The sequence below is a fragment of the Aptenodytes forsteri genome, unplaced genomic scaffold (assembly GCF_000699145.1).
Source record: "Aptenodytes forsteri isolate BGI_AS27 unplaced genomic scaffold, ASM69914v1 Scaffold171, whole genome shotgun sequence".
Taxonomy (NCBI): Eukaryota; Metazoa; Chordata; class Aves; order Sphenisciformes; family Spheniscidae; genus Aptenodytes; species Aptenodytes forsteri.
This window is the reverse complement of record NW_008794211.1, coordinates 4,269,493-4,296,399: the sequence shown is the minus strand read 5'-3', so window position 1 is coordinate 4,296,399 and position 26,907 is coordinate 4,269,493. Positions and strand designations below refer to the sequence as shown.

The 26,907-nt window shown below is 41.7% G+C and overlaps 1 protein-coding gene across 1 annotated transcript in view; it reads left to right on the top strand.

Moving 5' to 3' along the window:
• PDSS2 (decaprenyl diphosphate synthase subunit 2) overlaps positions 1 to 21,314 on the top strand; it is a 127,786-nt gene extending 106,472 nt beyond the window's left edge. The window contains exons 5-8 of the mRNA XM_019473579.1: positions 2,134 to 2,307; positions 3,762 to 3,893; positions 9,310 to 9,345; positions 20,823 to 21,314. Coding sequence (XP_019329124.1) covers positions 2,134 to 2,307; positions 3,762 to 3,893; positions 9,310 to 9,345; positions 20,823 to 20,981 — 501 coding nt within the window. The 3' untranslated portion in view covers positions 20,982 to 21,314. The remainder of the gene's footprint in view (positions 1 to 2,133; positions 2,308 to 3,761; positions 3,894 to 9,309; positions 9,346 to 20,822) is intronic.
• The last annotated feature ends 5,593 nt before the right edge of the window (positions 21,315 to 26,907 follow it).

The window sequence follows — 26,907 nt, the reverse complement described above, 5'->3', positions numbered from 1 at the left end:
TAAGTTTCTTCAGTTCCTGCAGTTGATATTTGATAACATCCATGTTTCTGTTACTGCTCAAAGCCTGCAGCAAGCAAACATTTTCAACTTATGGGTCTTCTGAAAGATTTTTAACTTCATAAATTGTTTCAGGATACCTTTCTAGAATATTTTTGTCTTGGTTGGATTTAAAACAAATAATTATAAAAATCACTGCCAATTTTCAATATCATCCAGCAAATTTTAGTAAATACTTTTTTTTCGCTGAGCAGATTGGTTGTTAAGGAAAAGATTGTGTTGCGTCTTCCAAGAGCTCCTGATTTTAAATTTAAAATAAATTGATCTATATCTGAGTGGAAAAAAAAAGACTTGATATATAGGAAACTACTTGAGTTAAATGCTCATTTTGACATTTTGCCAGTCATGGGAATTTGCACATGCTCTGGGCTGAGTTAAGATTTTAAAACAAAAATACTACAGTAAAATGAAACACGAGGAAAGTTTAGGCTTGACTTTGTAAGTTATCATATGCATAATAGCAAACATGTGGTTTCTCTGTTCTTCACTTGCCTTGTATAAGTTAATAGTATGTCTGAAAGCAAAGGCATTTTGATACAGCTCTGGGTTACTTGGCATTGCAGAATTCTCCTACTTTTTCCATTAGTCTCAAATTATCCTCTCCCTTGTAACGCAGCACTTCTGGGTGATATCCATAAGGGAGGAAAATTAGAGCTGAACGGATGGATTCTATTTCGTTTGTTACCGATTTCATGACAGATAATACCTTGCTAGAAAACTATAGGGTCACACAGAATTACTTCTTGCTCATTTCTAAGTAATTTAATTGACGTCACTTTGAGGGAAAAGGCTTGTTATGTAAGAGGGTTTTTATATTACTCTTTTAAAGAATACCTTTTGGCTTAGTGTATGCTACAGATTTGGCTGAACTGAGAAATTACAAACTTTTTAACATTTATATGCTTGAAATTTTTTCTGTAGTTTCTCATTACTGATTTTAGTTTTTTCTAAGCAAAACAACTGTGGTCTTTTCTGGTTTTGGTTTTTTCCCTCTTTAGAGAGTACCTAAAAGTGTGATATGCTTGAAATTTTTTCTGTATTTTTTCATTACTGATTTTAGTTTTTTCTAAGCAAAACAACTGTGGTCTTTTCTGGTTTTGGTTTTTTCCCTCTTTAGAGAGTACCTAAAAGTGTGACAGTGACGTGTATGTGAGAAAGATTACAAGTCATGTCAAACTTTGAAGATCCATTAGTAAAATAGTGGCATATTAACACTTTGTGAGCCAAAGGAGCTGCAGTTGAATTTGGGTTTGGGGGGAAAGGATTGGATTTGTGTTAATTAAAACAGTTTGTGGAAAGTAATCCAAATTAATATTTTGGATACAAAGGATTTTGAGAAGCGTTGAGCATCTCTGACCTTACAGTCAAGGTGATAAAGTTCACTAGAGGCATCACTGAGATCTCTATCAGTCCCCTGGGGAAGTTAATACCTGACATTTCTAAATCACAGCTTTATTTATTTATTTTTTAATACTTTCAGCCATTCCTTGTCCTTAATATGAGAGTAGAAGAGGTACAAGTCCTCCATCACAGCCCTTCATTTTTCCAATGCAGTTCTATAAGGATTTTTAATACCTTTTGTAATCATTTTTTTTCTTGACTACAAAGGAGAAATTGTAGCAACTTCTCAAGTTTGTTTGGGATTGTTGGTTCTTGGTAACTAGCAAGGGGCTGAAGTGCAGATGTACTCTGGGGTTGTTTTTTGGTTTTTTGCCTTTTTTCTTTTTTTTTCTCCCCAGTCCCAAATAAGGAATGTAGTCCGCTGTTAATGTTCAGTGTAATGATACAGTCATTAAGAAAAGGATCTGTGTTGAATCTGTTGACAGCTCCACGCATTTTACATTGTTCTTTTTGAGCAGAAAATGAAAATGTTGTTTGTTGAAGCTGCCAGTATATTTATTCTGATACTTTTCTCTACTCATCCCCAAAAGAATGCCCTTCTTTATTTGGCACCATGGCACCCAGAGTTTTTTTACTCACCGCATGTTACATTATCCTGTGCCACTCCATTAACTTCTGCGAGCTGACACAGCTGCAGTTTTGGTGTTTTCATGTTAGCCTTTGTTTCATTTTCAGGAGAACTGTCTTACAGATGATATCGGCATATCTACGTGGAAGGAGCAGGTTTTCCTGTCACATAGTGCCTTGCTGGCAAAGAGTTGCCAGGCTGCAATGGAGCTAGCAAAGCACAGTGCTGAGATTCAGGACATGGCATTTCAGTATGGAAAGCACATGTCTATGAGTCATAAGGTATGCCTTTTCCTTTCGTTCTGGGATCTTAAAAACAGAAAGATTTGTAAGATATGTTGCTTTTGAGCTCTGTCGTATACTGCCACTATGTTGTAGACTTTTGCCAGCAGGTCAGTGGTGTTGAGAGATTTGGCTGCTGCCTCGTGTGAAGATGTTTGCAGAAACTACTGGTATGAACAGTGCTTATGAACAGGCAAAATCACAATTCTGGCAGTGTAGCTTATTTCATTCAAGGCTCTGTTAATGTCCCTCTAGCGCATCTTTCTGTAGCAGCTTAAAACTTTACCTTCTCTGCTGCTACGTTCTTCTTGAAGCCACTGTCCTAGTAGCAGGAGTTGCAGGAGGAAGTATGCGTTGGGTCTCAGCTGCCACCATGCAGAGGTTTGCACCAAGAGGCTCAACTGCCTGCAGCAGCACATGAGGCTGAGGCACAAGCTGCGGTGGCTGAAGGACCTGCATATGTTCCCTTCTGAATAATCTGCTGTGGAGATGTAACTTCCAGAGGGGGATAAGGAGGGAGGTCACCAGATACGGACAGGAGCAGCCTACACCTCTGCAGCAGTAGGATTTCCCAGAGAAGACCTCTGACCTCCATTAGAAGTCTTTCAGTCCACAGCTAGAGTTAGTCTAAAGGAAAACACCCACAGCGTGGAACTCGGGTCCTTGGCACTCTTGTTTTGCCCTAAAGATCTGCTCCTACTGTATTGCACTACTTGCAAGTATAGATGTAGCTTGAGACAGGCAGACAGACTCCCGTCTGCTTCAGCTGAGTTGGTTTAGACAGTTTCTAGTTCCTCCAGAAGAAGGAAGTGGTTTTATAAAGCACAGCTTTACTGCTGTAGAAGTGCCGCTATATGCTATTACTAGGTACAACTCTACCAGTAAATTGCTTCTAGTACAGACTATAGCCTTAATATTTTGTGTATGCTTTAATATTAATACATTCACCATTGACATATAGTTGTATATACAGGATTGTATAATTTTCATAGAAAGCTCCTAGCTATGTAACGTTTCCTTTGTCAGAAGGAGGGTCATATTGCATCAGCTTCCTCGGGTACTGAAAAGTAGAATGTATTACCCTTCACAGACGAAAAACTGATATTCTTCCCACCAAAGACTGGATCATTCTTTCCTTTATATTTTTTCTGCTTCCTGCCACTCAAAAATTGCCTACCTGGCTGTGTCCCATCACTTGCCCAGCTCTGCAAGCTGTCCTTCACCCATTTCTTTGCAGACTCTCTACATGCTTCTCTTTACAACTTTCTGCCGCTGCAATTCTTCCCCCTCTTCCTCTCCTTCCCCCAAACTTGAAAAAGTGCAACCAAAGTACAAGTGTCAAAGCAGAAAGTGGCGAGTAGGTGTAGGATCAGTATATGGACCTTGATTTGGTGAGTGGGTGGATATATATAGACTGTTCCTGGGAATTGAAGAAAGATGTTCTTCTCTTTCAGCTACATTCAGACCTTCAGCCATTTGTTAAAGAAAGTTCTAGTGACACCATGGCCTTCAGTTTGAATTCTGCTCCTGCAGTCCTGCATCAGGAATTCCTTGGAAGGGAGGCATGGATTAAACAGATCAGAGAGGTAAATTAAAGCATTGTTTAGAATTTCCTAGTTTTGCCATTTGTATCTCTCTTCCTATCTGTACTTTCAATCTGCAAATAAACTTAGAAACTAACAACAGACAAGATGATACAGAGGTTACCTCTGCTCTCCATGCTTAATACCTCTCTCTTCCATGCTTTCAAGAGGGGGAAATCTAGGGACCTGACAGTCGAGCTCTGTCAGACCTCTGTGAGTCAGTGTAACAAGCGGATTCACTTGCGTGGAACATATGTCTGTTCCTCTGCACTACTTGTGCAGTCCCACGTCTTAGCTTAAAGCTACTTCAACTGGCACCTTAAAGCAGAGAACTTTGCGTTACAGTGGTTGAAAGGTAGGCACACATTTCCTTCTGCCAACTTGGCTCTGGGAGCGGTAATTTTGGATGGGGGGGAAAAGATCTGGGGAACTTGGCTTCCTGACCACTACAAAATATTTGTGAGGTCTAGCTGGTTGATGTCCTTATTCTCAGTTCTCTTAATTCAGCTGTCTTTTCCTCTAACCCTTAGATGAAGAAGGCGGTAAGAATAAGGTAGCTGTGTGGTGTAGATCTGTTGTACGTACCGTGTAGCATAGCAGGGTTCAGGTCCGTGAATAGCTTCCTGGGTGTTGTTGAAACACAAATAGGTAACTGTACAAGACAGCAGGGAGAGAAAGGGAGGTAAACACCAAAAATGGCCAAAATTAAGCATTCTGTTGAGTTCCTACATCAGTCGGACATGTTTTGCCTGTCTAAACAGCTGTGATGAGTACCGTTTGGAAATTCCTGCAGTTGTTATACAGATTTTTTGGTAGAAAGGCTACTGCCTTCAATAAGAAGCTAGCTCTGTGCAAGCATATTAATTCAAGATGTGCTTGCCGATGGCTCCTTTCCTTGCTGGTTTGAAAGCAGGAGACTCAGGCAGAAGGTGTGGAGTCTGAGCCTCTGCCTAGTTCTGCGTTCATGACAGCCAGGTTGCAGCCTGCCTTCACATACCTCAAGCAACAGGCATAGTCTCTTCAGCAGTGAAATTTTAGCAAGTATAAGCAGCATCTACAAGCTTACAGTGGTATGGAGTTGGAGGATCTTAAAGTGAAGCAAACCTTTCGTCATTTTGAAATTAGGAGCTGGTAGTTTATAATGTGTGACGAGGAATTTTGGAATTCTACAATCTCAACACAAGGCTCATATGCGAGTTGAATGTAGATGGATTTGGATGATTACAGTTGGAGAATAATGGTATTACCACAGCACAGTTTGTAAAAGCTTTGAAAGAATTTCCCATCTGCAGAATCTAGAGGAGGTTGCGGGACTCCAAAAGTGCCCGTCTGTCTGCTTACTAATTCTCATACTGAAAATGAGCATTATAGAAACAAAGCGCTTCTCTCTGAAGGGAGGGGATGGAAAAAAAAGGTGACATGCACTATGCAAAAGTATGTACTAACTACTACTTTAGCTAAATACAAAGTGGAACACCTCGTCCAGGAGCCTTTCATAGCTTGTGTTGATTTAGAAAGGAAAATTACCTTTCATTTAACTACAAGCTCTTTGAGATATCATCCATAGTGACGTTCACTATGTGACATTCAAGATAGGCCAAGCCAGAGACTTTCTCATGCTGGCAGTACTAGTAAGAATATGCTCATAAGCCACCCTCTTGTGCAATGTCATTTGTATGGCATAAACAGGCAAAGCATGCACAGTGCACTCAGTCCCTCTCAGGTAGAATTTTTCGTAGTAGCTGACTAGGCATATGGAAATCACATTATGGACCTGTAATTACTGCTAAATAATCTGGCTTTCTCTTTTGATTGTTTGCCCATATAATCATTCATACGATGGATTGTAGGCAGCACCTCCCCTTGGCAGCTTCCTCCTCCTACAGGAAGGTCTTGGAGTTCAAGAAAGTGGAGGTAGAGAGCCCCATTGCACCTAGTAGTGGTATACTGCTCAGAAAGCATGTGACTGGGACTCAGTGCCTGTCATGCATATCTTAGATGAAGGCAGTCTTCAGAGAGGTCATGAAGGGTGCCTGAACTGCTGTGGAATGCCCAGAACTTGTGTGATTGTTTCACCACAGTTCTCTTGTCAGAGGTCCGGATACAGTCGCTGTTCCCCAGGTAGCCTTTGAACGAAGGCAGCCATAGGCATGTTTCTGCTGCTGAGCTGAAGACGTTTTAAAAGCCCCCTTGTCTCTTCATTTGAAAGGAGCAAAAATACATCAGATATCCAGGTGTGGAAGGTTGCATCAACACTGAGTATTTGTGTTTTGAGTAGATTAGATGCTGATTTGGATGAAATGTAGAGACTGCCTTAAAAGGGACTTGGGATGTGTATAGGGAGAAGCCTTGTCACAGGAGGAAAAAAATGTGTAGGTATGTGTACATGCATGTGTGTATACATGGAGATATATATACATGAGTGAATGATCATCCATAAAGACCTGAGTCTCTCCTGTTCTCACTGGCCTCACCACCAAAACCCTCCACCTTTGTGCATTTAAAACTGAAATGCCCAATGAACTGTGTGGTCAGGTGTCTATTTTAAAAGGCATATGGATTGGAGTAGAGTCCTGAAATGCTTTAAAAAAACAAACAAACAAAACCACCCAACCCTAAATGGTTCCGAGGAAACACTGTGGTAGACAGACAAAGAGGTGCTTGAATGCTCTTCTTCAGAGAAAGTGTTGAAATAGTTGCTGAATGCAGTCCCACTGAGCTTTTGGAAAGCCCTGTATTCTTAAAATTTAGCAGATAATGCAGGATTATAGGACGGAGGATGTCCTAGACGTCAAAAGACAGAAGAGTCAGTCACTTTTAGCCACTTACATATACCTCTCGCTAGACAAGAGCAAAAATTCTCTGGGTTAAACAGGCATCCAACATCTAAGCAGTGAGGTACAAAAGATCAAAGTTTGAGTGAAGAAATTAAGCAGAATCCCTCAAGAACAGGTCTAGAATCCATCTTAGCTCATAGTATTTGTAATTTAAAAAAGGAATCGGTCAGAAACTAGAACCATCTCATCTAGGCCAAGGTAATCCGTGTGCCTTTCACCATATCTTTCTGAGACTTCTCAGAAGAAGCAGGGCTGGAAGAAAAGCATTTACCAAATGCTTTATCAGGCATTTCTCAAGTACAGGTTTTAGGAACACATGTAAGAGGGACCATCTCATCTGAGAAAGAAAAGTCAATCTTGGAGAACATCCTACTCCAAAAGCATTGTCTTAAACCATCTGCTTGTGGTCTGCTTATCTGATGCATTTTGAGTCATTTCACGGGGGATTCAGGGATCCTTCTTCCTGGCAAGGTGAGTTGATTTCACACCATCTCATTTATTAATGAAGAATGTCATGGTATTATTGTCCCTCACTACTGCCACATGGTGATCTTCGGTGTTCAGGAGGAAGGCTGAGCTGAGCTGGCCGTTCATGTCTCTAACATGCTGGTAAGCAGATGCTTTTCTTTGAGGGCCCAGAGCCCCGACATTCAGAGGCTGAGCTCCCCAGCCAAGCAGTGAGACCTAGAAAGTTATCCAAGTCTGACAATAGTGCATACCTTTTGCAAATCAGGCTTAATACCTTTGAGGAAGCTAAACCAGATGCAGAAGTCTGATGTAAAAGGAAGAAAAAATCTGTGCGTCTGAAATCAGGATCAGTAAAAGTCAAAAGAGCCCAACTACTGTGAGGATAAAAAGAAAGAAAAAAAGCAAAGGTGCAGTTGTAGTAAGGAAGGCTTAGGAAACAAATTAGATAAGGTTGCTGCTTGGAGAAGCACAACTGCCGTTGACTTGAATGCTAGAGAGGAACGGAGCATGGGAAAATATTCTTGCTGTTTGTAATGTGTATTAGACGCAGGAGGAGGCATGCTGAGCACACCTCTTCTGGTATTGCTAAGACTAAAAAGCATCTTCCTCAAACGTGTTGGCAAATTCTCCACTACAGTGTGAATCTGCATATAGGCAATCATTTGTTAAAGAACATATTTCTGGTGTGTTCTGATACACAATATAACTACTAGATATATTTTGAAGAAGCCGTAAGATCCAACCGGTATGAATAAAAGTTGGCAAATGAGAGAGATGGGAATACACAAATAAGGAAGCAGTTATTGGCAGTGGTTTTGCTACTCCCAAATGCTATCAGGCTGTTTTCTTAATATGCATTCCGGAAAAGCTGATTCTTAAGAAGCTTAAAGAGAGTAGTAAAGAGGTTTTGTGGATCAGTCCCCTTTCTCCTTCAGTGAAATCAGTTTTGTTATCTACTGTTTTCCTTCCTGTTCTGCTTGCTTAGTCTCTCGTCGGTTCTTTTCTCTATTTTGTTTTTCCTCCCTTACAAAAATTAATTTATTTTCCAAATCTGTGCCATCTCTGCAACATCTCTTCAAAGCTGTGCTTGCCACATAGTGTTCCTCTTCAGTGCAGGCCTCAGCTCTTCTCCTTATGCCAGTTGACCTTCTCCTCTTGGCTGCTCTCTGAAGTCCCCACTGAGGACACGGGGAGGTAGTGGTCCTAATCTACATCTTTTCAGGAGACACGTTCCAGAAGAACGAGGTTTGTGGTCATCCCTTGTGGAGGCTAGAGGGAAAGAAACAGGTGATTTTTTTCTCAATATGCCTGAAAAAAGAAGAGCTGGAGTTGGATGAGGTGATAATGATACAGCTGGATCTGACCTAAGGGAAGGGCTTGAGGTTGGTTAAGCAGGAATGCTCTGGGTCTGGCAGAGCCCTGCCACTGGGTGAGAAAAGACATAGACATCTTCTCTTCTACATCGTCCTGTGACAAAATTGAGGAATTTGGACTACGTACTTTTCTGCGTCTGGGCAAGAAGGAATTTAAAAATTATTCATACTTCTTTCTGAATGCGTTAGGAATTATAGGTTGTATGTATCTGCTGCTTAAGTAAAGGGTGATGCTGATACTCAAATGCAATTCTAAACCAAAAGCACCTCTAACCTAGGTCTAATAGTGCTGACATGGTCCTGACATCCCCTTTTGAGAGCTCTAGACTATTACCTGTGTGCAAATCACTACAGATCTACGGAGGGTTCTCTTTTAAGAAAATAAATCCTGTTTTTGCTGATATGAAGTATAGTTTATTTCAGAATCTCATGGGAGAGATTAATTAATGCAAACAGCAAGATTTCTTAAGACCAAAACATTTTGGATTCAACAAATGTTTAACTACAAGTCATAATAAAAACCCTAAAAATTACATTGAGTATCTGTAGCTCTCATCTGAAACAGAACCATGTTGTATAAGCTGGTAACACATTTGGTTGTATTTTAGGTTTTTCCGTATCAGATTCCTAAAGAAAGTCGGTTATGTTTAAAGTAGTAGCTCTTTTAATTGCATTCTTTATTCTTGCAACTCTAGTTTGTAGTATGTAATGTCTTATATAAAATCTCTCTTTCTCTTTAAGGCACAAGGAAAAGGAAATATAATGGACTACAAGAAGGTTGGTAAATTACATTTAAATCTCATTATTTTTAATGGTTTTTGTAATATTTTCAAGGGTATTCTTGACAGTTGAGAGAAACTTCCTTATTAAAGTCAGGTTATAATTTGTGCGTGTGTATATGGAGGAAGAGAGAATGGCTTGTGCAATTTCTTGGTTTTAAAAAGCCAGTAATAGTCATCTGTACTGTAAGTGTCAAATGTAGCTATTTAATAATCATTTTTTGCCTTTATTTATCCCATTTACTTCCCCAAACTTGGTTTTGAAACCAGGCTTCTGATGGCTTTTGCTGTCGTCTTTTTCTGCAGTCATTTGCAGGTTAGCTCCCATCAGTGGTCTCTATATGTTGATAGAGTATGCTGTTACTTTTTTTTTTAATCTCACCTTAATGCCATGCCATCTATTAAAAAATACACATACACATGTTTTATAATAATTTGTGTTTCTTCCAGTCCCCATTACAACTTTTAGCTAAGTCACTACTGTATTTGCTACTGGGACTGCTCTACAGTAAAGGCAGACCTGAACTAGCTAGTTTATCTATGGAAAGTAGCTGGGACACCATAAAGCTCTTAGGGAGCTGCAGGAGATGGCTGAGAAGGTTCCCCTGGTTAAATACTGGAGCACAGCGTGCTTGTGGTGGAGACAGAAGGTGATGTTGTGTCCCCAGCTCACTTACTGAGCACGAGCCTGATTTGTTCTGAGTCTTAAGTAGATCATGAGGGTCCAGTTAGTTATCTCCAGCATCAATGGGAAATAATATATAAATTACTGAGCCACACGCATGATTGAGAATTGCTTCTTGAACTGGGGCCTGAAGAGTGTTACAGCTATGACTGCTGCTAGTATGGAAGGCTAACACACACGTACAGGTCAGACTTTTATTATAATTATTCTGTACTAAAAAAATTTGTAATCTGGATTATTAAAAAAACTCTCTGTCCGTCTTTCCTCTTAGAACATAAAAAGGATCTCAGCCTTAGCTTGCTATTTGAAATCATTGTACTTTTAGGTTTTTTCTACGATAGAAAAAAAACTGATACAACTATGGCTTTCTAAGTCACCGATGAGAGCACTAAGTTTCTTCTTCTTCAAATATATCTGAGTATGTGAGACGCTTCTGTGAATGTTTAAGCTAGGCTACTTGCTTTTGTAAGTCCAGAATGGGTTTTCTCCTTTTGTCCGTCTTTCCTCTTAGAACATAAAAAGGATCTCAGCCTTAGCTTGCTATTTGAAATCATTGTACTTTTAGGTTTTTTCTACGATAGAAAAAAAACTGATACAACTATGTTCTTCTAAGTCACCGATGAGAGCACTAAGTTTCTTCTTCAAATATATCTGAGTATGTGAGACGCTTCTGTGAATGTTTAAGCTAGGCTACTTGTTTTAAGTCCTCCAGAATGGGTTTTCTCCTTTTAATTGTTACAATTGTGATCCACCCAATGTCATTTCCATAGTTTAAAAAAAAGGGGGGGGGGGTGGGGGGTGGGGGGGGGGGGGGGAGAGAAAAGCATCTAAAATTGCTTTACTGAATTAAATATTTGTCAGTGTATTCTGTATTTTGACTGAAATTATTTCATATTTTGGATCCTTCCCATGAAATTTAAAAACTTACAGTGTGCTTAGGCAACTTGGACACTTGAATAAAAGGAAAGGAAGGGGGAAAAGCTCTTCAAGTTTTGTATTTTGAGCAATTGACTTAAGCAGAAAGCATGTGATTTTACTAGCTCTGGGTAATCACCTCTTACACAAGCACAGATATTATGAGTTTAGTAATGATAGTGAAAAATTTACCATGGTTTTTGTGAGCTCAAACAACAATCAACTTCGGTTTTTGTAGAAGTCAGTTTCAAAACTATGATGTCACGTCCCTCTCTTCTATGTTTCTTCATTTAAAATGAGAGTGGTCATTAGTTACAGCCATGCTAAATGAACCCAGTAACCTGTAGCTCACCCCAGCATAGTAGCTTGGCCAGTACATGCACACAGCCAATTAGAAGGCGTGTTGTGCAGTACAAATCAGTATTTCTTTTTTGCCCTTTGCTGTGTTGTCTTTATCTCTACATCACTAGAGTCAGTGATTTGCACATTGCTCAGTCTTTTATTCTCAGCAGAAAGGTCCCCTCTCATCTTTATTCAGTTGCTAGAAGTTCTTTAACGTTCCTAATAAAATCTGGGGGCTTGTTTCTCATTGAGTCTCCAAAATATCTCCTCTTTAATTTTGTAAAAGCGAAGGTCACCAAAACTAGCTGTAGAACTTCTGAAAATTTGTATTATTTTTGTTCTCTTAATTTTTATTATGAACTTCAGTGTGCCACTTAGTTGAGATAAAAATGTTGTTCCTTTAGTTGAATTCATAAATATATGTATACAAAAATTGTTAGCTGTTTAGCCTGCTTAAGAATATTTTACCTTGCTCGCTGTGGCTTTAAATTAAAACAGTGAGTGAAGGTAAATTTGAGAAACTGAGATCCACCCATTTAACATGCCTCCTTAAAAGGCAAAGGTCTTATTTTATTTCAATTTTGAGACTGCTCAAGAATTTTGAATTGTTCTTTCGATGCATGTTATTTTAAAATGGTATCCCTGACAAAAAAATATCTAGATGGTACTAGTAAATTTAGTGAGGGCTCTGACATAAATATAGAAGTGAAATACTTTCTATTAATTTAATTAGGTCTGAGATTGTCATGTCAATAAGGTCACTATGTTCTGCAAAATTTCTTAATATTTTTTTTCTCCCAGCTTTTCTCAATCTTTTTATCAGAAGGACTTGACTATTACAAAAGGCTTATTTTAAGGTCTGTGTTTCTGAATATATTTTTTTCACATTAGTATCTGAATGTTTCACTCTTTTTTTCCTACACCATCACACTGCATCCAGACAAATTATTGATCCATCATTGTGGTGTTTGAAAGTCTCTTCCAGAGATGAAGAAAGTAGTTTCAGCTCTGTTTTAGTGGTGTTTCTCAGATAGCAAAAGAGAAAGTACCAATATATGGCAGGGACAAAATTCATGTATGTCATTGAAAGAGACAGCAACTTTCCTGTCACCCTCGTTTGTATGTGGGATTTTGGCAAAAATCTCAGACTTTTTAAAATCAAAAAGCTTTTATCCTTTTTACATCTACTTTGCATGCAAGATAAGCTGTGTGATTCTGAAACAACGAATTGAGATTCTCAATTTAATTGTTACTATTATAATATTGATTAAAAACTCTCCGCTGAAGTCAAGGCCTTAATGGTGCTTGGCATTATACAAACTTGTTAAATGAGTGTAACAAAGGCACAACTAGTAGCAGAAATGAGTAAGCTAGGAATAATCATTGTTTTCTGGCCAAGTCTCTAGAAAAATTATAAGGCTAAATAAAGACATAAATCCTGTATTTTGCAGCCAATGAGTATGCTACTGCAAGGATTTGTTGTTTTTCTAAATGCGATATTCAGAAAAGATAAATTAAGTCAAGTGAAAGAGGGCGTAGCAACACTTTATTTTTTTTTACCGTAGCCCTGTCCATTTGCTCTGCTGTCTGTTATAGAGGCCTTTCATCCAAACTGGCATGGGAAATACGGTACATCAGCGTAGCGTGCTGTGACATACTTTGTTGGTTTGTATATGAAACACTGCGTGTGACGTTAACACAGGGAGCAGATTTTGTACAGTACTGGAACTAGCATGAGTCAAGAAGTGGTAGATCCAGCCATTCATACACTGCATGGCACTCACGTCTCCGCTTCCTATATGGTAGGAAAGAGAAGAAAAATGGGAAAGGTCACATTCGGAAACAAGGAGGTTTCTCAGTGGTAGCCTACTGTCATGCAACTAATAAATAACGATAACACAGTGCCATCCAGTTGCGTTAGCGAGAGTCGCGTGGCTCCCCTTCCCCAGCTCACCGTTGACTACCAGGGTTAGCGCATTCGTTCTGCTGCAGTGCAGAGCAGTTCTCCAGTCCCATGGTGTAAATGACAGTGGTCCCACGGTTCTGTTTGTTTAAATGCCAGAGACTCATCATGAGATGTGTCATGGGACTATAGGCCACAGACTATTCACTCTCTTGCTCCTGAAATGCAGCAAAGAGTTAAAAACAGAGGATTGTTGTTTGTAGATGCTTATGACCCGTGGCGACTTTCCATGAAAGTTTGCCTTGTTTGTTTTGGAGCAGCCACTGCCATTAGTTCCTTTTGTTACGTATATTAAAAAACCAGAGTAGTCAGTGATTTAATGAATATAGGGTTTTTTAGATATGATAGTAATAGTACAAAAGCAGCCGGAACCATTCAGAAGAAGCGATTTTCTCCTTTATTGGAATTAACTACATCTGAATTATCAAGATGTGCATCCAGTACCAAAAACCAGTTGCATCTTCATTTTTAATCAGTGGGTGTTTTCCATGGCTGCTTTGGGGTGGGAATCCAGCACAACTTGTGTTTCATTAAAGCAAACAGCTATCACATCTTTTAACATAAATATCAAGTTAATTGCTTGCGTATCCTAAGATGACAATTAACAATCACTATTTGCATTAATGTGATGTAAGAAAGTCATGCTTTTTGGTAAAAAGGCATCACTTAACTACCATTGTTTAGATTTAAAAGCTAGTGGGCCTTGTTAAGTTCATTGTGAAAGACACGGAAAGTCGTAAGGAGGAGGAGTTGGTGTCTCTTCTAAAATATTCAAGGGTCTGTACAATCAATCAGTGTCTCAGGATGACTTGTAATTTTTTGGCAGTGTACTACAAGAACTACGTAACAGCTGGAGTAGCAGCGTTCCCTGTAAGCAGGCCATCTTTCCTCTGCTGCTGGAGGTGACTATCTCCACATTTGGTCTCTTCCTAGAGAGGGTGGTTTTGAGTTTTAAGTAAAAAGAGAAGTTTTCTGTTTGTTAGATGAGTAGTCCTACTAATGGAAGTTTCGACAGGGTGTTTATGCCCTTTAAAGATGCATTTCTTTACCTTTTATATAGAAAAAGTTTCTAAGAACATATTGGATAAATACATTTACTGCTCCAATTTCAAGTGGCGTATCATTCTACATATATAGTCAACAAAGATTTTTAAAAAATAAATGTATCTTATGATGTTATGAAGTGATGCATTTATATGATCGTCCAGCCCATTTTGAGAAGAAAGAGCATAACCCTTTGTCCAGCCACAAAAACTGTAAGAGTGGATGCTGAGACATTCCAAGGTACTTAAAAAGCAAAGGAAAAATTTGACGAAGTTGATCTACTAGCTGTAAAACGTGTCGGTGCCTTTTCAAGGTAACATTTCAGCAGTCTAAAACATCGGTGCTTATTGAGCATGGTGTTACCACAAAAGAGAAACAAATTTAGAAAAGCTAGTGCGGAACGCTGCAAACACTTAGAGCATTATTCAGTCACTCAGCCACAGATCAATTTAAATTTTGTGTTTTGGGGTTTCTTTTTGTTTCAGTGAGTACTGTGCATTTCAGAATTGTAGAATGTTTTAGCTCACTTCAAGATCAGAGAGAATGCATGCTGTTTGAAGATTTCAGTATATAAGAAATTTAGCGGTTTAGGATTATTCTTCTAAAACAACAAAAAAAATTCTGAAGTTACTTGGTGATATCTTATCACTTAAATAATTAATCCTAAGTTTGACCATTGGGGGGAAAAAAAAAAAAAATAAGAATTTCAGTGTTCTCGTTCTCCCTTTGCACATGAAGTCTAGTACAGCCAAAATATTCACCACATATTCAGGGAGTCTTCCCCCCCTCAACTTTGTTGCTCCCTACAGGTAGAGCTGTCTGAAAGGAATCTTCTTTCCTTTGGCTATGAAACAAGGCAGAAATATCTCAGCAGAGAAGATTTGAAGTTAATTGTCTTTGTACTTGAACACCTGCTTAGTTTTTTGTCTCCTTTAATTCTTCCGTCTCCAAAATCCAGCAGTCCCTCGCTTGCCTCTTTGATCTCTCGCTGCCCTCAGACAAGCCATTCTGTCCAACAGCAATCCAGAACAGTTGGTCTGCAAGGCAAATACTTAAATGCTGTGGTATGGATGAAAAATTTTCTCTTTGCCTTTTTAAAACAAAGAGACTGGGAAAAATAGTTTTTTGAACTCTACTTTATTCACAGGATCATACAACAATTTAAGTTGGAACGGACCTCTGGGGCATGTCTGGTCCAACCTCTGCTCGAAGCAGAGCCAGTATGGGTTTGCTCAGTTGAGTTTTTAGTATCTGCAAGGACAGAGATTTCACAGCCGACCTGAGCAACCTGTTCCAGTGCTTGAGCAACCTGTTCCAGTGCTTGAGCTCCCTCCCACTGGAAAAGAATTTCCTTGGGTCTAATCAGCATTTCCCATGCTGCAACCTGTGCCTGTTGCCTCTCATCCCTTCCACGTACACCTCTGAGAAGAGTCCAGTTCTGAATCCTCTGCACTTGCCCATGAGGTAGTTGGGACAGCAATAACAGCCTTCTCTTCTTAAGGCTGAACTAGGCAATTCCCAGCATTTCCTTGTAGACCATGCGCTGCTCCAGCCCCGTATCATCTGGGTAGCCTCCCACTGCACTTGCTGCAGTATGGCAATGTCTTTCACTTAGTGGGAAGCCCAAAATTGGGCACAGCACTCTAGACATGGTCCCACAAGCCCCAAACAGGGGGCAGCAATTGCTTGCTGAATACACTTGTTAACATAGCCCAAGAAGTCATTGATGATCTTTGCTGCAAGGACACACTGCTTCAAGAAAAAAATATGCATGTAGATAACTAGCTATGAAGGAAAAAGAGTATAGTTGAAACATCAGAAAAACAGAATGTGGACCTCTTGGCCTGTTGGTCATTGATTTGAATCTAGTTGAATGTTGTCAAATCTGGTTAGAGACAACTTCTGTTGGATGACCACTTAGTACCATATGTGAAACTAGCAGTTGGTTTTGAGATTCACCATCACCATTTCATTACTCTTTGTATATTTGTAACAAATCAGTAGAACCTAAAAGCTGTGTAGACCCTATCAAGGTTGTTAATGCAAATGTAGAATATCCGTTATGAATGTGCCTAAATACTTAATAAAAAAGCCCCAAACATTAATGCTATAAAGTAGGATCAGGAATGCAAATTCATTACAATTCTATATAGGGTATGACCTAGACAACACAGGTTTTCTTTTTATTATTCACTTATGCTCTACTGCATAAGTAGAGGAAATAATTTCTTAGTTTTAATGTCTTACTAGCTCATAAGCAGAGAGATGGGACACACAAGCATACTCTTTTGGTTTTATGGTGGACTTAGAAGGGTAAGTCAGTGAGTGAACAGAGAAGTAAAGTTCTCATCCGTAAGCATCCTTCTGTTCCCACATGTAGGGCCAGAACCACGAATGGACTATAGATGGTTACATGGCCATTGCTCCAAAGCTACCTCTATTTTGTCCAGTAGCTTTTAATATGAGAGATGGAAGCAGTCCTGAGACCAAGGTCTTGAACCCAGATCCCCCTTTTCATAGAAAGTGGCTGCTGTTCTGGGTTTTGGTTCTGTCCTTGGCCCAGGAAACCTCAGAGGCTTGAGTGGAAAATGCCCCAACTCCAACTATTTGGTGCTTGTGGTTGCCTCCTGAAGGATAGGAAATGGAAGCTTGAAACCAAGGTGCTGATATAAAACTCTCCTTTCCAGTGGGCAATCTCTTTTCCAAGGGGCAATCTTCAAGGAACAATCAATGGCTTGTTACCATTTATTTGCAGGATATGCCCAGAGTGTGTGGGTGCAGAGGGAGATAGTGGAAAGCAGCCTTAAAGTTGGAAGGGCTCAGAAAGCATCCCTTTCTCCTCCTCTTGGTTTGCTGGTATAAGATGGCAGAAGAGAAGGAAATGACGAGAAGGGAAGGAGGAAGCTGGAGAAATAGAGCCCAGTCTGTCACTCAGCAGTTTGTCCTCCTGTGTGTATTCAGAGCATTCAGAGTGAGAAACCCTCAGCACTTCCCTCCTTTCCATATCTATTTTCTTTCGCTCTTTCTGTGACTCTTGATCAGAGCCATCCTTCCTTCCAGCCAAAGACTAGGGAATGAGAAGAAACGAAAATAAATTCATTGCAGGTCAAGTGGATGAGGCTGGGCTTAGCGCAGGTAGAGCAGGCTGAATGGAGCAAGACTCTTATGTGCTCTGTTCTCAGTGCTCAGCCAGGCATCTTTTTTCCCAGACTGTGAAGATAATGATGTTGATGTTGCTTTTTCTTGGATTCATAGAACAACCTTCAGACATAAAACTTTGGGGTTCTGAGCTTCATGTGTACCAGGCAAAACCGTCAAGCTTGGTCAATATCTGAATATATTGAGGAAAACAGAAGGTGCTGAAGGAAGACAGTGCTGGTATGTTGGGGGGGGGGGCATCACTTCTCATCTGAGTCTTAACTTGGCTGCGCTATTGCAAGACTATTCTTTAAGCTGAATTTAAATAACCAAAACCCAGTCAGTGATTTTTTTCAGGTTCTTGGCACCTTTAGAATGAAGTAGGGCTTTAGTGCCAATGGTCTGGTCAAAAGCTTAAAAGTTAAAATGCAGTATTCCAGCGCATCTAGCAGTTCAACTGGAGAAAAGTGTCGAAGCAATCTGTATTTTGACTTGTATTCGGTTTTAATTATTGTATGCCACCCTGAAGAAGGTTGTGTTTTAATGATGGATGAAATTGTTCCTACAAGTGGAAATATGTTTGATGCACAAAATGATGCCACATAAGTACAGACTAAAAGAGCAGATTCCTTTATTTAGAAGAAATTAATGAGGGAGCTTAATTAAAGTTTATAAAGTAACAAATAAAAGCAGTTCATTTTGCTTTTCTGTTTATTTGCCTCAAAAATTAGCTGCTCCTATCCAAATGAAATTAAAAAATAATACATCTAAACTGGATACATTGATTTTTTTTCTATGTACTTAGTTTGTGAAGTGCATTACATAAAGTCATTGAAGCTCAAAAATTTAGAGTGTGAAAGTGTAACTGTAATACAACTAACAGTACAGCTAAAGTCTTAAATTAGGGCTTTTTTTGCATACAACAGGGCTACTGAAGCCTGGTTTCCTATGGAGTTATGTTCTCTATTTCTTTAATAACTGTCCTGCTACAAGAAGCCCAATTTGTACTCTTTTTTTTTCTCCTTTTTTGTTGGTTGGTTGTTTTTTTTTCCTTTTACAACCCCAGCTGAGATAGAGGTAGCATGCAGTCTGGTTAATCCAGACTGGTTTGCCTCAATGTGTGCTTATTTGAGTTAACCAGCTGATTCTGCAAATGGAATATAAAACAGGTAAGTTTTTAAGGGCTATAAATTGTTCATTACGTAGGATGATCTCTAACTGAAAAGCTGAGGAAGGAGCTTGCCATATGAGCAGGTATTTTTCATTTTGAGGTTCCTTGAACTTTGCTGGAAGCATTCAATAGCAGATTAGACTGATTTTTGTATAGTGATTCCTCTGCGTGTAGTTTGACACGAGCTTTGCAATTGTTTCGGCTTCAAAGCACTACGTGTGTCTAAGGGCTTACACAAGACAAGCGCGTAAGTGGATTGTGTCCTTGCGTTAGAATTCTCCCCCTTTCCAGATTTTGGTGTTACGAGTAAATCATAGTACATATATGCAATCATATATGCTTAAGCTAAGCTCCTCTGATCTTTGACCAGTTTGAAGACTTTTTAGGAGCTATTTTCCTTCCTGTTTACATCTCAATATATACTTACATGAGTACTAGAAGGTATGCTAAACCTTTTTAATGAGCTTTAGCAAATCAGCAGAGTTTGCTTCAAGATGTGTGAGTTCTACCGTCTCACAAAGTTGTGCCTCAAGGAAGGGGGAAGAAACACCTTTTCATGCTGCTGGCGTACCTCATCTCACCTATCCCCACCTTTGCTGTAGAGCTGTGCTTATATGGGTGATTCCCATTCGTTAGAAGACGTGTTGAATTAGCTATGCAATGCATTTGTGCCTCAGGGCAAGTTCCTTTCCAGCGCACAGTGCAGGAAGATTCCAACTGAAGTGGAGAATAAAATTTTTATGAACTGGGACTTGAACGCTCAAGTGCTGTAATATGCTTTCAGCCGATTTCATCTTTAAATACAGATAATGAATTCACTTTAGTTTGTATTCAGATAAGAAATGTCATTCATTCTGTATGAATGCAAGTATCTACATAAAATGGGTGACTCTTACAATTTGGTCGTAGCTTAGAGTTTTTTTACGTGATTTAAACTAGGTGGATACGGTTATACTGATGTATTTGTAAATGAATTGGAGGATTGGGCTGTGTATTGGAGGAAAACATAATTTATAAACCCCTGTACAAATAGTTACTCTTAAGTATCTGTGTTCAAGAAAAGCCCTTTTTTTTAAAAGCTGATACAGTGATGTAACCCACCTGTGAAAGCCAGGTGGGACACATTAAAAGATCATGAAATGCTGTTGTGCTTTTGGAATAATCAAATCCTGGAGACCCACCTGGCCTTGGTTGCCAGGCTCTGGCATGAGGCATCAGGCTGGAGTTGGTCTGGGGACAACTGTATTTTAGGGTGGAAAAATGTAACAGTGTTTCATGACAGTCTCATGATGCTGTTCAGGAAAAAATAATAATTAAAAAAAAAAGCCCTTAATAAATGAAATTACTGTTTAGAGCTTCAACTAAATTGAGGTACTGGAAAAAACAACAAGTTTTGTTTGACATATTTGTTCGTATTCTTTCATAGCAATTTAACCTGTCATTTACCCAAGTTTTTTAGGTGCCAAATCTTGCCAGCAGCTTGCCATCAAATGTCTGTTATGCCATGAAAATACTTTCTTTCTCATATGATGTATCTCTGAACCATTGTCAAATTCCCTAGCCTTACTGAGATTGAGTTTGCACGGATATAGCTCAGTACGATAAAGTTTAACGCATCCCATTTTACTGACAAAATTTGCTTTTGTCCACTGTAACAAATGTAATCATAGGGTGTATAAATAGAAACCTGTATTACAAAAGACAAGAGTTCAACATGTGTCATCCTGTGCCCGTTTCCAAAGGCAGGGGATGGAATGGGTGTTCATAAAATCCAGTTTTTGACTGCAGAAAATGAGAGCACGAGTGAGCGGCTGGTCTACCAGTTCTGCACAAAAGCTCTCAGGCAGTGGCTTAGGTATGCAGTGCCCAGATATTTAAAACTTCTTTTGTGTGTGTGTGTGTAATGCAGTGGCTTAGGTATGCAGTGCCCAGATAATTACACACACACACACAAAAGAAGTTCTAAATAAGTGTGCCCTTTGGAGAGCCAGCATCTTTCAGGTGATGAAGTAGTGGGTGATGTAGTTTAAATTTCCTGCAGTTTTGCTGTAGTGGGGAGCCAGAACGGAGCAGCTGAGAGTATTTAAGAGCTTTGTCTGATGGCTTCGGTTCTTGCCTTTGCCTTGGGAAGGGGCAGTGGGAGCCCTGTGCTCTCCGAGATAATTGTGCACGCCAGCACCGCTGAAACCCACCCGTTGTGCCTGTGTTTTCCGACAGCTGCAGGAAGCGATCAAGGCCGGCAAAGGTGTGACTTCTGCCATTGAGCTCTGCCGCTGCCACGGAAACAGAGCGCTGGCGGCCCTGGAGCGCTTCCCTCCCTCCGAGGCCAGGGCCGCCTTGGCCAACATCGTCTACGCCATGACCAGGTTTCCCTGACCTGCCGCCCCGGGAGGAGCTGGTCTCCCTCCGCGGGCGGGAGCAACCCAGCGGGGACGCCGATGACGCCCCGCACCGCTGGGCAGCTCATCCCCCCGTCCTGTCCCGACGGAGGAACGCGCGCCAGCTGCCGCCGCCACCACCAGCAAAATTCGGGAGGGGGAAGAAAAAAAGGTCACAGCCGGCTTTCTCTTGTCGTGCCAGAAGTGCACTTGAGGCTGCACCGGTAGAAATAATTAATGAGTCCTGTTTCCGTGACCTCAGCAAATGGACAGGAAATAAGTCGGTATTGATTGGGCACCGGCGGGGACGGCGCCAGGGTGGAGGCCAGTGGTTTTCCTGCCTCTCCGCGGGCGGGAGCAACCCAGCGGGGACGCCGATGACGCCCCGCACCGCTGGGCAGCTCATCCCCCCGTCCTGTCCCGACGGAGGAACGCGCGCCAGCTGCCGCCGCCACCACCAGCAAAATTCGGGAGGGGGAAGAAAAAAAGGTCACAGCCGGCTTTCTCTTGTCGTGCCAGAAGTGCACTTGAGGCTGCACCGGTAGAAATAATTAATGAGTCCTGTTTCCGTGACCTCAGCAAATGGACAGGAAATAAGTTGGTATTGATTGGGCACCGGCGGGGACGGCGCCAGGGTGGAGGCCAGTGGTTTTCCTGCCTGAGGGAGGGATGGAGGGAGGGATGGAGGGGTGTGAAGATCCAGGTGTCAAAAGAAGCCTGCTCAAACCTGCCCAGAGAGAGCGAGCTGCCAAAGCCAGGAATTAACGTGCCCGCTTACGAAGGGGAAGGGCAGTTCGGGGGATTAATGGGGGAAAATCCTCTCTCTGTCTGCATGCAGTCATGTCTCCTCACACTGTTTTTATGTATTCAAATGTAAAATTACCCTGTGCCTAATGCTTTCCATATTTGAGAAACTTGCTGAGAAAATGTGTCAAGCATGGTAAGTAGGAGCTTTAAAATATTTAATCAAATATTAATTTGGCTCTGTTAAGGGAAGTGACTGCCTGGGTTTTATACTGAGCGTGTAAAATATGTTGCTCTGGGTCAAAGAATGAGGTTTTTCCAACTCTCCTGGGGGAGGGAATATCCCTCCCTCAGATGAAGCCGTTTGTTTCAACACAGTCTTACACAAAAGAATTTCCTAGGTTTGTGACACTTGCGTTCATTTAAGCCAAATAAATGTTGATTTGTAAGGCTAGACATCAGCCTTTGGCAGAAAGGAAGAAGGAGTGCTCTTCAGTCTTTCACCGGCTGAATAAAATGCAGAAAATACAGGAGAAGTTTTGAACCTCACTGTGTTGAATTTTAAAGTCCGGTTACAGACAGCATATAAGGTGTATCAGAAGCCTGTAATTTGAGACCGTCTCTGTTTTGTTCATAGGAGATGATTTTTGTGGTTTGCATGCATGCAATCTGAGAATGCCGTTGACAAGAAGGCTGAGTTTACATAAATGATCTAGGTTGAGACTCAGCTACCGTTCTTCCTTCTGTGGTGTAATTACAGCCCAATCTGGAGACAGCTAGCACAGCAAACAGATTTCATTACATCGCTCACTCAAACACTAAGTGGAGTTATTTCTGTTAAATTCTCTCCTCCCTCCTTCCCCCCCTGCACTCCTTCCCCCTGTCACACAGCTTGTTTGTCATAGACCAGCGTGTTGCATTCCACGGAATGCAAAATATAAATAAAAACTCTGTCCTCTAAAAATATACCGAAAATACATCCTGCATAATGTACATAATATTCTGTGTAATATATGCCTATATTATACCATAATATTATATGTATAATAAGCACCCTTGAGCACCATCCAGAACTCGGGACTCGCTTTGTTCTGGAGGATGGCTTCAACACCAGACCGCTTCTTGCTTGCACTTTCTTTCTCATGCCTGCCCTGGCATTTCCTCTCTTCCCAAGACTCTGGCACTTCTGCCTCAGTTAGCGCTGTTGCTGCAGCAGGAGGGCTGGAGGCCGAAGAGGAGCACTGAGAAGTGTGGCCCAGGCAGTGGCAGTCACAGGCATCTGCCTTAGCTAACCACCGCACATTTTCACCTGTGAAGTTCCCTGAAGTTCTGCTAACGTAAAACATGTGCTTGAAAGAAATACCTAAATTCAACGAGAGTCCTATTTCAGCTTTTTTTTGGCTCTGGTTAGGAGCCATACATTGTCTTCTCTTTGTCTTACATCTACGCTTAAGGGGATCATAATGATTTAGGGCTGCAAGAAGCTTGGGTCTGCCGGAGATATTCTGAGCCATCTCACCTCAGTCACCTCAGTTGTGTGAAAGCAATATCAAACATATTGCAAAACTGTGTAAGCCTGGTTTACTTTTTAATGAAAGTACAATTTTTTATTTGTACTTTTTATTGATAAAGGTAAATCAGCAAAAATTAATGACCTTTTTTGTATTTTATCACTAGAAAGTTCTGATTGCTCTTGAACCATTCTTTAACCTTAATTTAAAAAAAAAAAAATTGTCACTTACCAATATTATCAAGTAATCTTATATTTAAGATACTTGCCTGTAATTATCGAGAAATTTTTGTTCTCTTGTTTCCTCCAGGTAAACTACAAGCAAAGTATTATACCCCTCTGTCAAACTCCTGGTGAATTAATCACTGCTGTGTATTAATATACTCCCCACACCTTATACAGTTTCTGAGCAATGGTGGAACTTTAAGGCTGTCCTGGTTTTATTTTTATCTCCTTGATTCCTTTTCGCCACCCACCTCCATAAGGAGGTCAGGGGGAGGGAGGCCTGTGGTCTGGGGGGTGACTGAGGAAGGCATTCACACCATTTACTTCAGTCATCCAGCTACTCAACCAGACATACCAATCAGCTGCTCCTCTGAACTTATCCCAGTTATTGTGTTGCTGGACCATTGCATGGGTGCACAAAACACAGGACAACGTCCCAATTGCTTTTTAAACCAAACTAAATTCATCTCCTACAAAGAGCACATCTGCAGTGGCTAGAATGGCTGTTTCATAGGTCTGCGATGGATGGAAAGTCATTTAACTGCCAGCCGAGTATTTCCAGCTCCACGATTGTGATAACGCTGTCTAGGAAGGTTGTTTGGAAAATGAGGCACTTAGAAGAATAGAAATGTTGGCTGGAAGGGACTCCTGAAAGTCATCTAGTCAAATCTCCCATTTGAAGTGGACTGTTGCCGACATGAAGTCTGGTCTTGGAAACCACTGGGGATGGAGCTTCCACAGGTTCCCCATGCAACCTGTCCCAGTGCTGCTCCACCTTCCTTGTGAGGGAGTTTTCCTGATGTCCAGCATGAACATCCCTTCCTACAGCTGGTGGACATTGCCCATTATTTATCACCTGCCACTGCCAAGAATTGTTTGGCTCCGCTGCCTCGCTAATTCCCTATCCTGCAGCTGTGTGCTACAGTTCAATTGCCCGTTAGCCTCCTCTTACTGGCTGGAGCAGCCCCAGCTCTGTCAGCCTCTCCTGGTGGCCATGTGTGCTAGGCCCTGACTAACGGGGTTGCCCTCCAGTGACCGGCATGACTTTCATATCATCCCTGCTGGGCTGCGAGCCCAAGACGGGCCAGTTCAGGAGCAGCCTCACTGGGTATGGTAAGGAGGAGAACAAAAATTTGCCCTGATGTACTGGGTCTTGCTGTGATGGAGTTAATGTTCTTCATAGCATCCCATATGGTGCTGTGTTCTGGATTTGTGACCGAAACAGTTGCTAACACACTGAAGTTTTAGCTATTGCTCAACGGTGCTTGCATAGCACCAAGGCTTTCTCCGCTCCTCGCTCTAACGCCCAGCAAGTGGTTTGGGCAAGGTGCTGAGAGGGGGCACGACTGGGACAGCTGACCTGCACTGGCCACAGAGGTATTCCACACGATATAACGTCACACTCGGCAATAAAAACTGGGGATGGGGTGTGGGGGTGATCCGGGAGGTCCGTTGCTCAGGAACTGTCTGGGCATCAGTCAGCTGGTGGTGATTGCTTTTGCATCACTTGTTTTTCTTTGTTTTGTTTTGTTTTCATTTTTTTTCCCTTTTACCTGTTAAACTGTCTTTAACTCAATTCACAAATTTTCTCTCTGTTGCCCTTCTGATTCTCTCCCCCATCCCACTGCGGGGGGGCAGTGAGTGAGCAGCTGTGAGGTGCTTAGCTGCCATCCAGGGTATGTCCACCACAGTCCTTTTTGGCACCCAGTGTGGGACATGTGGGGTTCAAGATAATGAGAGATTTGACTGGAGTGTGCTAGAGGGAACTTACTGTACCTGTTTAGCTGTTGCTGGTCACAATGTTGACTTACTTGTTCTTGATGCAGGTTTATTTGTTCCCTTATCCCTTCCGTGTCATGCTCCCTCTCTTGCTGTACATCAAATTTGAGAGCTTGTTAAAGGCTGGGTTTGGCTTTTGCAGTTTGCTGTGCCGTGTAGCACTCAGTTGTGTTTTGCCTGGGAGAACTATGATGAAAGCACTGGCCCTGAGCCTAATCTGGTATTTGGGCCCTGCATTGCTGTCGTCCCAGTACTTCGGGAACCATCTCGTGGAGACAATTAACAATTACACCTTTTCCCTCTTTTCCTCTGAGAGTCAATTTGTGGAGGAAACAAAGAATGGCACCTTCCCCTTCATCTCCTGCAGGGTAGGTGCTTTCCACCTTGTTACAATGACTCTTCAGTATTTTGAACATCCTTAGGTAATGAGAATGCCACACTGGTGTGTCTCAAGAATCTGCTTCCAGCTTTTCCTAAGGTTAACCAACTATTTAGGAGTATCGCACAGGGATGTGCCCTGAGGCAGTGTGGTTGTGGGTGGCAAGGTGCGTGGAAGAATATGGGCAGGTATCTAGAACAGTTTTCACCTCCGATGGTGTGGGACTTGACCCCCAAACAAGTGTGGGATCCTGATAAAGTGACAGAACAGTTGAGAAAAGGATGCCCTGGCTATGCTAACGGGACACAACTTCTCGCACCATGCTGGGCCTGGCCTACACCTACCGAGCACTGTTTGGCACCCTCGAGGGGGAGAGGGGGGTCTCTGGATCTGAAGACATACAAATGGGTACCGTGGCTAAGCCAGAGACGCAACTCTCAACTGTATCAGTTGCCCCTGTAGTCAAGAAGAAACAGTGGAAGCGGAAGTCAACTCATTCAGTCCGGGAGGAAGAAGCTTCTCCTAAGAGGGAGCAGGAGGAGGAATCAGAGAGGCAGCCGGTTGCGCAGCAGAGCAGTCACGAGAACAGGAGGGGAAAGAGACAAATCATAAACGAGTCAGAAACCACCCAGATATGCCAGATATGCACAAAGATTATAGCTGTCAACCTGATGAGCTAATTATCAGCTGGTTGCTCTGATGCTGGGATACTGGGGCCAACGGTCAGGAATTAGAGGGCAAGGAAGCCCAGCAGCTAGGATCCTTCACGAGGGACTGGGGCATCAACAAAGGGATTGGAAAAGGGGCAACAAGGGGCAACCGCCTCTGGAGGTGGTTCCTGGTAAGCACAAAGGAAAGGTATTCCCTCAAGGAAGATCTTGTAAACTATTGAGGCAAGTGGACAACCACTGACAGTGGTATCCAATATCTGAGGGAATTCGCAGCGGTAGAGGTGGTCTACAGCAACCTGGACAGCAACCAGGCATCTAAAGACCTAGGTGAAGTCCAGCATGCGCGGTCCATGCGGCAGAAGTTTGTATGGAGCGCACCGTCGTCGTACGCCAGCACCCTGGTGCTAATGAGTTGGCCAGACATTGAGGCCCCAACTGAATCTCTCTTCCACCCCGACCCTACAGGCCTGTGTCTCGGCTGGGGAGAGACCATCCCAACAGTTCCAGCTATTCAAAGACAGTATGTTTTCCTCCTCGCCCATACCAGCCATCATCTCAGCTCTCAAGTGAGCTGTTCTCTGCTCGGGGGAAGGGTACCATGGGCACATTTGCATGC